The sequence below is a fragment of the Diorhabda sublineata genome, chromosome 4, assembly GCF_026230105.1.
Source record: "Diorhabda sublineata isolate icDioSubl1.1 chromosome 4, icDioSubl1.1, whole genome shotgun sequence".
Lineage (NCBI taxonomy): Eukaryota > Metazoa > Arthropoda > Insecta > Coleoptera > Chrysomelidae > Diorhabda > Diorhabda sublineata.
Window position 1 is genome coordinate 10,232,384 of NC_079477.1, and position 16,914 is coordinate 10,249,297.

General features: G+C 32.6%; 1 protein-coding gene across 1 annotated transcript in view; it reads right to left on the reverse strand.

The window, feature by feature from the left end:
* The window catches only part of LOC130442985 (uncharacterized), a 243,292-nt gene that overhangs the window by 71,722 nt on the left and 154,656 nt on the right, over window positions 1–16,914 (reverse strand). The window contains exon 10 of the mRNA XM_056777409.1: window positions 3,414–3,581. Coding sequence (XP_056633387.1) covers window positions 3,414–3,581 — 168 coding nt within the window. The remainder of the gene's footprint in view (window positions 1–3,413; window positions 3,582–16,914) is intronic.

Sequence of the window (16,914 nt, forward strand, 5' to 3'; positions counted from 1 at the left end):
TCGTGAAATTGTTCTTAAGGGGACAGAAAAAACGAGACCAATCGTGAGTCAACTTCTGGCAACTAACTCTGCGAAACCGTTGTGCATTGTTGCTGTATTGCAATTAGTGTCCTCTGGCTGCGAATCACTGTTGTCAACGTTTGAGCTGGTGCATAAATCGAGAGCACTAGGAGACATAATGGAGTAATCAGCAACGAATTGGGACTCTGTTTAAGTAGTCCCGACGGTCATCGAAGGGTTATACGTCGTCGAGAAAAGCTATATGATTTTTGTTTTACTGTTGGAAGGTGGTTTGTGGTCAGGATTGGTGGAGTAACGTAACAACAGTTCCTTTTGGCGATGCTTAGATGTGTATAGGAATGTAATTAGCTATATAGTCGTCAAACTCATTATATTATATTTTTTATGAGTACATGCAATTAGCATGTGTGAATGTGAGGCTGTCAAATCCACAAAAATTAAACAATCAAATTTGCTGTTCTGGGTGTAACACGTTTAATGTCACTGAGTATCTTAAATTTAATATACGAGACATGCGAATAGATAAAGAATCGTGTTTCTAATATAATAGAGTTGTTTTCTGTGCTTTATTTCATTTATTCCATTATTTTTCACTATTTGTAGATAAAAAGTTTTAAATGCTTCTTGAAATAGAGCAAAACAACAATATATGCGATAATAATTGCAACATATCTTCGTCAAAAGTATACGCAAAGGAAGCTCAGTTTATGCATTCATGTAATATTTCGTAATAACAACTTCATTTTTTTAGCGTCGTTTATATTGCATACTGCTGCCATTGAGAAGAGAGCTTTTTTAAATCTGATCTTTTTGTGTTCTGTGGTAAATATAAATTTCTATTTGATTTTTGTTCCCGGCATTTATTTGATAGTTTTCCTCTAGCTGTGTTTTGTTATTGCCAAGGATGTACAAAGTAACTGCGGGAAGTGAATAGGCCGAAAAGAGAAAAAGATTAGTTTTGGTTGGATACAGCAATAGTAAGAGCTTTGAATGACATTGCAAGTAATTGCATGAAATATCGTACACATTAACTTGCTCTAAGGGAAACAAAGTTTCTAACACTGATATTAAAGCAGTATCGAATAATAGACATACCAAAAGAATAGCTTAATAGTAGAGTATAGAACTATGGTGAGTAGAGATGAGTACAAATAATTTTGAACTATTATTGTTGCCAACAGAATATTTGATTATCCTAACTTCATAACAAATAATGTCTACCTACAGGAACACAATACAGGTGGATTTTAAACTAAAATTCACACAGTACAACTGGATACTAGTTTCTTGACGTTTGATATAGGTAACAAAATTATTTAATACAGTAAAACTTTGAATGTTTTGTTATGCTCTTCATAATTCAGATGGAAAGGGACAATTTTTATGAATGATGTTTTGTTCACAAAAATACCCATTTTTATAAGAAATTTTGTATAAAATCTCCAGTCCAATATCTTATGAGGCCAGTTTAAACAAAAAGCAAACAATTAACGCATGTGTGTTTAGTGTATTTAAGAAAAACTTAAAACAAAGTTGAATATCTCCGGCGATTGAAACCATATTTTCCTATTAAATTATTCTATAATTTGGAAAAACAGATCACTCATGATGATGATGATTTATTGCTTACTATATCTTTAAGTAGTTTTAAGTAGGTTTTTACACTGTTTTCAAGTCTCCATATTTTTTCTTATGTTGAACTGTCTGTGGAAATTTAAATGGTCAAATTCATAAAATTCTCAAAGTATTTCAGACACGTGCAATCCGAGTGTCTATTTTCTGTTATACACTTTTTCCTAACTTGTGTTTCCACTTTGATTTTTCAAATCATTCTTTTTAGACTACACTTTTAATTCCTTTTTGAAACAATGCAATTGCGGAAATCAATTGAAAATCAGACAATAAGCCTCGCAGACACTCATAAATAATTAAAATAATAAACATTCAATAATTTGTCAGATTCGCGAGAAGTATATAGTGAAGTGAAGAGTATATTAAACCGTGTTTTGCTCTATGGTTGTTAGTGTTATCGATTCACAATAATCTATCCGTTTTCCTTCGTTTGGCGAAGCTTGCAAAAATGGACGACGGTAGAACAAAACTATTAATTCTATTCTTTAAAAGAGGAAACTGGAGGATTTCAGTAAATTATCGATATATTTAAAATACCACTTTGATTTAAATTTGGTCCAACCTTCTTCCTAAGAGACTCCTTCATTGTCTGCAACTTTGGATCATAAGTTATCGAATTTGTAGATATAAATCCAGTTATTTTTCATCGTAAATCGACGACCGTTGGAAGTGGAGGAAAACGCGACTTGAGAAAAGTGCAGTAATTGTTTCTAGTGCGGTCCAAAGTCGATCGAAATGGAACTATTCCGATCAGTAACATAATCATCAGATGGGTGAAAAGCTTCAAATCGATTGGAAATTTACTCAATAAAAAGATCCTTGCCCGAAATGCAGTGTAATGCCATAAGAAGTAAGAAGTCCAGGTCGGTTAGTGAGTTACGAATTAATCGTCAATCGGAATTCAATCGCTACATATTGCTCTTGTTCGATAACTTTAGACAACTGTTTACAGAAGCGATTTTGGAATCGACTGAAAATTCTATTTTATTGATGAACGAATAAGCAATTCAATTCAATTTAAATGAGACCATGAATAAGTAAACTCAACGTTACTGGGCTTCTCACTATTTACACCTCCTCTTACAGTGTCCTCCACATACAGTCTAGTGTGATCTTGGGTTTGTTAGCATTATTGAACTTCTTGTTTTCGAAAAGAACGGGCCAACAGTTACAGATAATTCGGCTCGATACATTCGTATGCTTGAAACGTTCTTGAAACCAGAACTAAAAAGATTAGAGCCCCTCTTAAGACGAGTTTGGTTTCAGCAGGACGGGGCAACATTACACACCGCAAACTCTTTTTTAGACGCATATTTCCCGGAGAGATTATTCGACATTATAGCAATGTTCCTTAGCCTTTCAGGTCTTCCTAATGTGTGATTTTTTGCGCGACGGTAGCTTAAGATGTGTTTCTATAATCACAAACCATGAAATTTGAAAAATGCAAACATTTAAGAAATTGTTGCCATCCCTGCAGATATGTGAGTCCGAGTGATGGGGAGGTTTCACTTTTTACTGTTGCATTTTAATTTTGTGTGAATTGGATATGCATTGATTTCAAATTTCAAAATTATATAAACCTAACCGAACACTTGTGTAAAAACTTCAATTTTACATAAATCATTTTATACCAACTGTAGTATTTACATTACATACAAAAAGATTTACATTTTTTGTAAAATAAATAACCACAGAATTAATTCATAATATAAAAGTTTATTCCAAGCACCAATAATATTAATGCATTATTATTGACTTACCTTAAATTTATCGATAAGTATTTGATTGAAAAGTTCCGAATGAGGTCTGGATCCTTTGGGAGCGGAGTGGGGTCTCCGTCGGGTAACAGGAGGACTGTCAATATCGCCAGGGGGATCGGTGTCATGGGACTCGGAACTATCTCCCGCACCCCCACAACTCGTAACAATCTGCAAAAATTTATATAAACATACAATTACTATTTTCGTTACATCTATGTAAAAACTTTCTGTTATGGATGAATATAAACAGGTACCAAGTAACACTCCTGGGTATGGTTTAAAACTTAAAACTACGAAATCATTAATTAAATGATTAAAGGCAACTAATTTATACAGTTTTCAAGTTTTATCATTTATTTATTCAGTTAGTTAAGAATTGATGAAACTTTTAATTGTTTTACGTCTGTTCAGTTTTGAGTTGAGCACCCACCTCGAGTAACTGATTTCATTGATTGATAAGCAAAATTACCAATCTCTCTGAAAATTATTTTCATACAAAACTCATTTCTAGAATCCATGTATTTACCAATTATACGAGGATTATCTGGATAGTTTATAGCCTAATAAAGAAATAAGATATGTTTTTTACATAACCATTTCTATTTTTCAAGATAGTCTCTTTCAAAGTTTACACAAAGGTTAGGAAACAGAGAAAAGTCGCTGGTGACTAGATCTAGATAATACAGTGGTAGTTGATAAATTCCAAGTGTAATTCATAAAAAAGCACTTTCCTATTATTGTTTCATCTTTTTGATGAAAGTAGTTGAGCACAGACCTATGGCTATTCCTCAAACGGTCGCATCCCTTTCCCACTGATGAAACCGTCTTTGCATATAGTATCTATCACTAGCATTTTGTCCGTCCTTCTATCTGTAGCAGAGATATTACCTCACAGTAAGCGAACTCAGGTTAGACTGTTAGGAAAAAATTAATTTTGATTTTTCCCACACATTGTAATGTCATACTTTGTGAAGATTTCAATCAAGATCTCTCAACAACCACCTAATTTGAACATTTTTTGAAAGCAACATATATCCATTCAGTATCTTCAAGGTAAGCTGCAACAAACGCAAACACAACAATCGATAGAGACTTTGTAAAATTGAGTGCTTACAAAATGTAAACTTCTATTTATGAATAATATTTTTCAATTTAATCAACCAATTATTATGAGAATTGGCAAGAAATAATGAGGACAAAATTATTGAATGCATGAAATTAAAGATATTTTCCTTGGAAACTCCTTTTTATAAATTAAGATTTTTGTTAATATTTACAGATTGCTAACAGTAAAAAATGCACTATAGTCTATCTTGCCAAAAGTACAACGCCTTTTTTAATTGTTCAGGAGTGTAGTAGTTAATCAGTTTTAGTTTGATGTGAGCAAATACAGCACCCAACGCGCGGATAGCTTACGCATTCATAATTTTTCCCCTTCCTTCTCTCATTTGCTTAGAATTATTTCTCGTATTTGTAGTTTTGAAGAACAAGTTTCAAGTATATATAATTTAACAGAAACACAGAGGTCTCATAAATAATTAAAATTCTTGAAATTTAGAAATCATCTGAAAAAATTACTTCATAATTTTTTATATCCTTTGTTTAGTGTTAAATTACCCTCCATTAGCATAATAAACGAAATCGAGGGTTAGGTTTTATTTATCGTGATTTTGGGGATGTAGTGTGAATCTATTTATTATAGAAACTATAGATTGTTTTATACCAGATTGTTAAAATAGTTGACAGTAATTCTAATTACCGTTATAATAGAAAATATACCAAGGAGTGTTATATGGTATTAATGGAAAAGCGCAAAAAAATGTATAGAACTAAAAAAAATTAGAACACAATCAAATTAAAAGTAAGCATTGCGTTTTTAAAGAAAAATGTGTGAATAAAATTGTGATATTACGCTTACTTCAAGTAATAATCAAACGATTGTTTTAAATAATTCTCCTGATTTTGATTACTACTGGTGATTATCTGGAAATTTTTCGGAATATATTCTGTTACTCAGTAGAAGAAAGTGAATATCTACCATTTCTACACATTTATGGAGACAGGAATAGAGAATTTTGTTAATTATTTTCAGCTTTCTCCTACTTTGACAAACTGACCAAAAGGAAAAACTAAGTTAATTGCAAATTTATAAATTCAAAATATCAACTATGGATTTTTATATAACAATGTATAGAATAGAATACGGGAATAAGGAGTACATGAGAATTTGCATACACATGTATGTAAAAACTTTTCGCCATCACAAAGAAACAAGACATGTTTATCCATAATTATTTTGAGTTTTGAAAATTTTCTTCTTTTAAGTTGATACACTTTTTCCAAATCGGAAATTTTCTAATTCGAATTCTCGAAATTTTGAGCATAATCAACGTGATTTAATTTTTCCAATCTCTAGGTATCACATATGCTCTAACCTCAAAATAGGCATTCACAGATGCGATAACGTTCCCGTCTGATTAAATCTCTACCATGTACGTAAGTGAAGTTTTAAGGTTAGGAAACAGAAAAAAGTCTTTTGAGGTCAGATGTGGTGAGTACAGTAGGAGATCAACCAATTCGAAAATTAGTTCGCATTTTAGCCATGGTGATTATCGAAGTGTGATAAAGTACGTGATCCTGATAAAAAACACTTTATTTTTCTTTAAATGATATTTCTTCATTTACCTTATCAAATGATGGTGTGTAGTATTCTCCTTTTATTGTTTTATCTTTTGAAGATTGTCGAACTACACAATACCATGACTATCCCTAAAAACGGACGTCATCACTTCTTCGGCGACTTTTCGCCATTTGCCATCCACTGTCTTGACTTTTTTTCGTTTAAGGAGTGTAGTTGTAGTTCAAGGTTTCACCCATGGTATGAATCGACGCAAAACAACGGATTCATTCGATACGTCCAAAGTGAACAAACGCAGCAACTAACGTAGGCATAGTTTACTCATGCATAATTCTCCATTCAGTATATGGTAAATGTGTTCTTTTGATAGACCAATAGCCTCTTAAATTTCTTCAATAGCCTAAAACCGACGGTCGTCTAATACCATTTGGTGAATTGTTTCAATAATATCGCTTGTTCTTTCCCGAACACTTGTCGTGAGTAAACATGATACAGACAAGTGTATATTCAGCTGCCCAAAATTTAACGGTCGTGAATGATATTGCCAAGATTCCGCACACAGTTTTCAACTCCTCTTTCATTTGCGTAGTATTTTTTCATTTTGAAAAAAAAAAATTCACAAAGAAATTTTAGTAATGAGAATCAACTTCTCAAAATACGCTGACATATTCAGGTTTAGATCGGAACCATTTCGGACAACCCTCATAAATATTTTGGAGATTTTTTTAAGCAATAAACATAACTCATGATGTACCATTTCTATTCATAGAATTATAATTCAATCTTTAGAAACAAGCATTTGAAAGTGAACACACTCCGTACCACTACCACTATACCAACACTCACAATTACATTGTTTGATGCACGTTTCGACAATGAAGATATCGTCTTCAGAGCCCGAAGGTAAACAGTTTACCATCTGTAGGTGTAATTGTAAGTTTTTGTGTTGTGGCGCCAGTAAAAGTGTGTGCAATATGAATATCAACAGCTCAAGGAATTCCATCTTAGAAACCATTAAGAATAAGATCACAAAGATAAGTCTTATTCATAATAGTTTTTTCAAGCTGGAGAAAGCTTAATTTGTACACATAATAAATTTCTTCATCTCCTCTTTTCTTTTATTATTAAGTACATTTACGGTAGAAATGTTCCTTTCTCATACTGTGTGGAAAATAATGATGAAGAGAGAGGATGAAAAAGCAGTGAGGTAACAGTGTTTACAAGATTCTTACCAAGCTAGTCTAGCGGCCGCCTATTGAGATTATTAAAACAAAATCATTAGTGTGCTGTTTAAAAAGAGGAACTGTGCTCATTTAATAAGAAAATATATGGAAATAGGAGAAAGAGGTTGTACAATTCTTAATAAAAGCGAGTTTTTGATTTAAAACATGTCGACTATATTTTAATAAGGTAAATAAATTAATACTACACTTTTTAATAAATCTGTAGCTATAAATATGAATTAAAATACACATTTTCACAAAAACTGAATATTTGAATAGTGGAAATAGCTCTAGTTAATTGTGTGACAACTCTTTTGCACCTCAAAATTGTTTGCCATGATCTTAAAAACGCGTTGTTTTTTTTAATAGTATATTTTGGATCTTTCAACAGCAGATATTACTCAAATATTTAAAAATTTTTGTAATTGTGTTCTCACATTTGAAATTGCACAATTTATCAAGGCCGTTTGACATGATGCAATACAACGTGCAGTGTAATGCAAGTCGCAATATTATAACTGTTTAGTTACTCTTGTTCATTTCACTTAGTTTCGTTATTTTTAAAGTTTTATTAGGGGCAGCCATCATTCAGAGGTAAAAGACTTCCAATATTAATCCTTTGCTTGTTGTTTCTTGCACGTTATCTTGCTCGATGGAAGCTGCCTTTAGGAGTAATGAATTGCTAGCACGGTACTACAAGTGTATAAACATAATAATTGTACGACAAATATCCATTACGCATATACTGTAAAAGCTATAGTCCATGTGGACTTGCTTGAAATGTGTCAAAATACAAAATCTTATACAACGGTTAATTTTAAGGTTAAACGTAATGTATAAGTCAAGAGTCTGTGTTGGTATTCTTCAAAAGAAGAAGATATTCAGTAATCTGATAATGTAATCATGGAAAGAATTTCACAACATTTTTCACCTTATAAAAGACAGAGATGCTGGTTGGATTTGTTGGGTTGTTAGGTTAGGTTAGAAGTGTTTAAAGTATAATTTGTTTAAATTTTCCCTTGCAGGGCGAACTCCCGCAGATTATTCACGTATCCTTGAGTTGACGTGAAAATTGCCCGGTGAAACAAAATATATTGAAATATAGAGGGGGCATGTACTGTTGCGGCTGTATTTCTTCTTATCGTCATCCATTTGGTTTAACAGTTTACAGAAAAACTGAAGAAAACCTATAGCAACCTCGAGTAACTTCCATCAAGTTATTCAAGAAGGTTTGGATCTTATTGAATATATAAGAATATACGAAACAATTTGAGAACAAAATTGATGGAACTATTTAATATTTAAAAGGTGAAGAAAAGGGAAGTTCTCATAATTAGCTGAGAAATCAGTTATTTAGTAAAGTTAAAATTTATACATACAAAGTAATAAAGTGAAGATTATAAAAAATAATGTTTATATGTGGAAAACAAGTTAAGGAGTAAATGAATGCAGTAATATCATAAAGTGTTTGGCAGTTTGGGACTAATGGGATACAATTTAAAACGCTCACACTTTTTGGTATTACAATATTAATTTATTTTCTCAACCATTTTTTCACACATTACAATCATTTTATTCCATCATGATAAGTCTCACCCCATATTTATGTCAACCGTTCAAAGTTAACGCTACATATTGTCTTACAAGTATTCAATGCGATCAAGATGTTGACGTCCACTATAGAGTTGCAATTTCCACTTCCTAGAAATGATTTTCTTCTGCAGAATAATCTACGAATATAGGGAAGACAAACCTTTTATCCACATTGTCTCGAAGTGTAGAAATTACATGCTTCAGGAATTTATAAGAGGATTTAGGAAAATGATCGAGGTTCGATATATCCTCGATTAGGTAAATTATTTACTTTTTGAGAAAAGTTGATGCTAGCTAGAAGGATGGCGAGTTTTCTGATAGACTGATGGCAAAATATCAAAATTCCGATCTTGCGATTTGCAAGAATATGCTAAAAAATTAACAGAAGAAACAATCGGCAGCATATTTAGTTGGGAGTTTAGAGAACAGCTTACACCTAATATTCCACTAGAGTTAGTAATAAGGACAATGCAACACAACACAATTTTTGAAGGTGTGGATTGCGCTTGCTTTACTATTGCATAACGTTGTCCAATTCTCCGAATAGTAAAAAATAAATACAAGGCTCCTTGCTCATAGTATATTTTTAGTTACTGAAACACTGAAACACAGAAACTATACGAATACTGAAATTTCTCCCATCTTTTTGACAAGGAACTTATGAGAAATTCAGTGTTTAATCAAATACAAATAGGTTCCTGATCATTGGTTTTTATGCGGTAGGAAATATTCTAGATATTTTTGTCATAAGGTTTCTCAATAATCTGAGATTTCCTCAAATCTCCCGTATATCGGAAAATAACAATGGCACCATTCTTAACTGAAAATGCGCGTTAGAATCCTCCCTTGATAGCTACATAAAAGTTTTTGTTCCTTCCTTGCGAGTGCCATTTAAGATAACGGATTTTTCTTTTCGGGAAAAAAATATGTGGACTTTGTAGCGTCGTTTTTATATCACCAACAATTTTAGAAGGTTACGTAAAATATTATTGAGTCATTTGTGGTTTTTAATTGGAAATTTTATTTCTGAATTTATATAGTATATAATAAAATCAACAGATGTGGAATATTTTGGGATTAATTGGTAATTACCGACATTGACAGTCATTTTGTTGCCTTTGCAGTTTTTACTTGTGGGTAACAATAACATGTTCTAATAAACATTGTGATTGTGGGGGTAACTAACACCTCAACTATTCCAATAATCTTGAAATTATTTTGTAAGACAAGTGCATTTTTAAATTATTTTTTTTATTCAATAAAATTATGATAAAAAACTCATTGCTATTCTTAAAAGCGCAGCACAGCAGCTTTCCGAACATTTGACATTTGTAACATCACTGAATATTCACCGTCTCTTAGATAGTTTTAGGTACCTTTATTGCAGTAGTACCTTCCATATCACTTGGTAGTATGACACTTCAAGTAGAAATGTTTATTGTATCCGATCTTTATCACGATCAATTAAAAATTACTGTAAGTGTCTGTAAACTAAGGTTGTAGAAGCACCTTCAATTATTATAATTACAATTATTATTGTTTACCTAACACTCATATACAAGTTTATTAAAAATTACCGAGTGGATTTTCTTCCTAGCAACCAATAGATTTGCTTGTATCTAATACTTAGTTCTTCTCGTTTCTTTATTATGTGAGCTTTAAGCGTAACTTCGTATCTAGTGTTAGCCCCAGGTATATTGCTGTTTTAGCATTCACGTACCGATTTTTTTTGTTTAAGCTTATCCTCCATTTTTTGGTCCAATGATTAAATTAATTAATTGAGTTGATTCCTGCTTCTTCGTGGGAATCGCCTACGATCAAAATGACTGTGACGTCTGCAAATGTGGCGATAGTGTGGTTTTCTAATTGAGGGATGTCACTAATGTTTAAGAGATAGAGAATCAACCCAAGAACACTACCTACGCGTTGATTTTCTTTAAGTCTGAGTAAGTATTTTCTTGCTTTATTCAGAAGGCTCTTTCTCTATATAGGACTCTAACAATTTCGCATATTGGTTAGGCAAGAGTTTGTTCAGTTTGTATTTAAGCCCTCAATACCAAACTTTTGTTGTAGAATTTTTGTGGATCAGGTGAAGTAAATAATAAACTCGTGAAAACTGAATACTTTAATTAAAACTCGTAACTCGAACGTTTACAAGTAAAGCAAATAACCGACTGACTCTAGTAAAAATACGATACACTTTTTAGACCTCTTTAAACAAGAACAGAGCGTCATTCTTATCGTTAGCAAAACATACACATAAACGAAAAACTAAACCAGTAGATATAAAAACGGTCAACAAATGTATCGATTACAAAAAACTCGTATTTCAGCCTAAAAATGCCGACACGCTAGTCAGTGATGCTTTTAAACACTTCAATAACTTTGTCAAATGCCTGAGCCATGTCTAAGAAAACAGAGGAACAGACTTTCTTCTTTTCTAGTTATTTTTCTATGACATCGGTTATTCTATATACTTGTTCTGTCAAACTGATGTGAAGGCATTAGTTTTCTTTCTTGAAGTATGGGACTTAATCTTAAGCTAGTAGCTTTCTTAGGGTTAATATTTACTTTAATCATTGAGGATATTTCCTTTGGAGTAGAGCTTTTGACCAAAAATTTTGGCAAAAGAATCAAATTTTGTGTATCAACGACGGCTTCTATGATTTATTGCCAAAATATTCTTCTTCATTGGTAAGTCTCATAGATACGTAAACAAGCAAAATTGTTTCGATGAGAATTCGCGATATTTTGGGGAAGATCATACGTATTATCCCAAGAAATTGAAAGTGGGCTGATCGGAAACGAATACACGTTCGTTCGCTTCGTTTATTCCATTCAAAGTATATCGAAATGTTAAGTAAAGTCGTTTTTCTAAATAACTAATGAATAAGTCAGTTTTTTTCCTTATTTCGGTACATTTAAAAGCTTTTTAAGTTGTATTGTATAGCGAAATTTATCTGTTCGTATTACTAAAATAAGAAGGATATATGGGCATAGGCATGGTGAGTTAATTTGTTAAACATCATGGAACAAATCTTGACTTTTATAAGACATTAATATAACTCTTATATGCATAGTTATTTACAAAGGGCGGCTACATCATGGAACAAATGTATTATTTTGCAAACTTTTTGTTCCTTATAATAATATAATAATTCAGGAATCGATATACGAGTATAATGATTAGATGAGGATTTTTCAAATAATGTGAGTTTTCTAATACCCAATACGCCAATTGAAAGATACCTTAGTAGTATATTAAGTATAGTTATATGGGATAAACAAGGTACACTATACTGCAGTCATTTCTCTAGGTTAAAATACGTTTTTTCTCAGCAGCAACGCGACGGCGAAGATATATAATCTCTTATAAGTTACAAAGTCTTCTCTTCGTCGTGATCAACAATGGTGGAAACTTATTTTTTGTCAGTTTTGGTTTTTGGTTTTTGCACCATTAGAACAGAAAGTGTTTTGCTGGCCATCTTCTACATGTATCTACTTAGTGTTTGTGATTACGTAAATAGCTATTGTTATTACACAGAATTATAATTTGGATTTTTTTATGCCCTTTCTGCGCGAATTATCAAAGCTAGTATGAATCTAGTTATTTACGGCTTCCATTCAGGCATATTTTTCAGTATTGATTATTATCTTCTCCGCTCGCCGTGGTTGTTATCTTGACCTATGCTTCTCTTACTAATTATTTTGCGTTGGATTACCAAGTGAAGAAGATCGTACTGTATAGTGTTGCGCATCACATGACAAAAATAGTCTAATTCACATCACTTTATAGTGTTGACTATTTTTAAAATTTTGTTCATGGATTCAAAGACCTCGGTGGCAAACTTACATCTCAAAGGCTCCCAGTTTTGTGTAGATTTTCTGTACATCATTTCAGTAGTTGCAACTATAGTTTTTTGATAGTCAAAGCATCATCCTGAAACCTCAAATCTGCTAATTATATCATTGCTTTGTGGATTATACTGGTAAAATCAGATTGAATTAGCAGAATGTATAATGATTAACGCACCTGGGAACTGTAATGAACAATATAGAGGACCCTAGCGTAGAGATACACTTAGTCAGCTTATATAAATATTCGATCATTTTAACTTAATATTAAAAAAAGTTGTCATTGTCGTAATGCGCATGCTTGGGGCGGTTCATTCTATCAGGGCCACAGATCCAGCATATCATGTCAGCTATTTAATGTGAAGCAGATGGAGTGGAGGAAACATCCTTTTATAGAAAAGAAGCTAAGGTATATTGGAGTATGAATAAAGAGTTGAAAAACTTGATTATAATAAATGTATTTTAAAAATTCATTTTCATGGTAATTTGTTAAGTAAATGGAATATTTCTAATTTAAACAAATTTTGTTTATATAAAAATCCCAGACATGCAATTTGACCTTCCGTCTGGTTCAGAGTAAAGAGCTTTGCGCAAGTCTTCACTGCCCTGATGTGGTGAATCTGTGGCCTTTTCCATATTTAATTAAACTGACCAAATATTTATATAAGCTGAGCTATTATCAGCGAATGCTTCTCGATGGCCTATAGGTGGAATTTTTTATTTTTTTCGTGAATGAGGTACTGAATACATTGTTTACACTACCACTACCCCATCACTAACAATTACACTGTCTGACGCGCGTTTCCATAACCAAGTTATCACCTTCAGAGACTGAACGTAAACGCACGTCAGACAGTGTAATTGTTAGTGTTGGTATAGTGGTAGTATTAGCAGTATATTCAGTATGAATATCGCAAACGGTTCCAGAAATTCCAGCTTAGTCGTGAATGAGGCGCTAAATTTTTCAGTGACCTGTAATAACTTTAACCTTCAATAAAAAATTCTGACCATTTAATTTTATCTTTACTCATTTCTGACCTTTAAGATGGTATAATTGATTAATCGAAATTCCACACATGGGGTGCTAAGATCGCAGAGCCGTTAGCGTGCATATCTCTGCGTCGTATAAGAGCACAGGAAAACATAACATTGGATTTTTTTGAGTTTCATAAATCTTGCTCTTGCTATTGTGTATCTCTAGCTAGGGTCCTCTATATTGTTTATTATGGTTCCCAGGTACGTTAATCATAATCATACTGATAATTCAAACTGATTTTACCAGTGTAATCCACAAAACAATGATATAATTAGCAGAAATGTGGTGATATGTCAGGATAATCCTATAATAGTCAAAATGACTATAACGTCAACTACTGAAATGATGTAATCTAGGAATAATTAGTATTTTAAAATAAAAAGAAACGTGTAAAGATCTTTCTCTATCTAAGTTTTCTTGTTTTTCCTACAAAATTTTTTTATTTTCGTTTTATATAATATCATATCAATATTTGATTATAATCGTTCAGTATGAAATTCAATTGTGATATTAAATGTATTATTATTATTATTATCCGAAAACCAATTACCCGAGCTTTGCTGGTAATATTTTCCTATCCCAGGAGAGAAAATAAATGGGATTAAGATCAACGGTAACACATTTAGAACATATGCGTTCGAAATAACCTTTTCAAATTAATTCATTGTATATTCAGTATGATAAACTTTTAATAGACAACATAAATATGATATCTAATATATGTTTAGTTCTTTAATTGATAAGTTCTTATTACTATCAAATTCTATTTCATTTTTGCGAGTAATAAAATCAACTTTTCTTATATTAATCCAGCCAATGGATATTGTACTATTAACCATCTCTATTTTAATGGCAAAATTTTCTTTATTGATAGGGTTTCATAAGTTCAACTGATTTGGCTTGGTTTCGAAAATTGTAAGTAAATATCAATGGCAAAAGGAATATTTATTTTTAAATGAGATTTGTAAATAATCTAAGGCTGTTAAAATGTTTTGATGTACCAATGTAAAAAGTACAAATACAAATTTTTCCCCATATTCTTTAATACAAAACTTCATTATGGGTAAGTGCTGTTACCCCAGAAAAAACTGTAGTAGGGTACCGAAGAGCCGCTAGCGACCTATGACTAAATCAAAAAGATTTCGAGGATTGAACGTAAAAGACGAAAACCGTTAAAGGCGATGAGACATGATGAAGAAATCCTAAAATATGTTCAAATGTTAACGATGCATGCGGTAAACAGTCAAAGAACTCCCTCAAATAAGCCGAGTACATTAAAATTTCAAAATTCCAATTGGTATTTATGCCCGATTACTTCATTCACAACGTCTCACCATTTTGCACCATTTAACCGAAGATACTGCGCTGTCGCCATCTTTATTAATATTCAGAAGGCTTTCGATTAGGACTGGTACACCAGACTTGAAATTTTTTATCCAGTGGTCGATAATAAATTTGATCTATTCATATTCGTCCCATAAAGGTCAAATTAGGTTATTATTTATTTTAACCATTCACACCACCGTGACTCCTCAAGGCTCCACTCTAGCCCCCGCTTTGCATCGTTTATAGCTCCTTGCCCCTCACTTCACTAAGTGTTTCTGCACCCGGTATACGCACTTTCAACGTCCGATCCCAAAACCTCCTGACCCAATTGGGGAATAGGTGTAAGAAGTCGTCTATTTGGAAGTGCAAATCAGTCAGCTTCCAGCTGTACAGTTGATCTTAACGATACTCAAAACACAGTACGGAGACATGTCGCTCTCATCAAGACACAAGAAGAAATGTTCGGGCGAACCTACCTTCTTACCATATTTCATATGGATCACCACTAGATGGGCTCATTCATGTTAACCCAAGACGCAGTGGTACTCGCACTTACTTGAAATAACAAAAATCTATTTCATATTTTTTTGCTCTAATTATTTCAGTTGTTGCCACATCAACTCCCTATAATTCACCACAATCCCAGCCCTACAGAGTAATATTTTCCTATATCTGTGACATTCCTGAAATTTCAATATCCTACACAAAAATGCTCTTAATCCCTCAAAAATAAACCTACGAGCAACTCTAACTTCTGGATATCCGCAATAGCGTAGTGCAACCAGATAATTTTTTGAATCCACAGGTTTGGCATACATAGTACTTTTCAGTGCTTCTAAAAGAAGGAAACGGTGCAAAGAACTGATCTAAAACAACAAATCCATCATTAACCAAGAAACTGATTCAAATGATCTCTGAGGGTATCTTTTCTGAAGCAACCTTCTAACCAATTGTGTATTTTCATTTTTCAGACCATGATTAAAGGATATTTCTGCTAGCTTCGTGTTCGTAAAACTTACAATACTCCTCGACGGGCGATTGTATGATAACACTAAAAATTGCAAGAGTTGGATGGTATATTGAAATAATAAACCGAAAGTTTTGGAAGGACTTACACAGCGTCAACAAACATGTTTGCATGCAAGCACCCTGCTTGTTTGATGTATTTGGTTGGTTATTGTTTTTTAAAAAAAATGTTTCAGATTGAATATATTGCAAAAATTTTTTAAAATAATGTAAACATTTTACACGGTGCTGACGAGTTCTCAATAAATTGGGAATCAAAATCAAAGATAATCACCTAATTTAAATAATAATTGTCTGAACTGAAACAACCTTCGCTATCACTTATCCGAAAATATTACCTTACATATTCTGCGCGCTCTTTTCATTATCTTCATTATACTCTCAGTGCTCTAAAGCAGTGCGACGTAAACTAACTGGAGAAGTTCACTGGATTCAGTCCAGCGCAAGCTATCTACTACTTTGAGAAGATTAGAACTGAATAACAATACGATATACTATAATGGAATTTGTGTGATTATGTTAAGTACGGAAGTTGTTTATATATATATATATATATATATATATATATATATATATATATATTAATCGGGTTAAAACATTCCTCGCCGTCTTCCAATTCCCAGTTTCCATTTTTCTCGATCTTCCCAAAGATCTTCTTCCAATCCTCTCTCTCGAATATCCTTCTCGATACCTTCTCTCCAACTTAATCTTGGTCTTCCTCTCTTTCTTCTTCCTTGTGGTGCCCAATTTAAAATTTGTTTGGGTATACGGTCTTCAGGCATTCTTTGGACATGTCCGTACCAT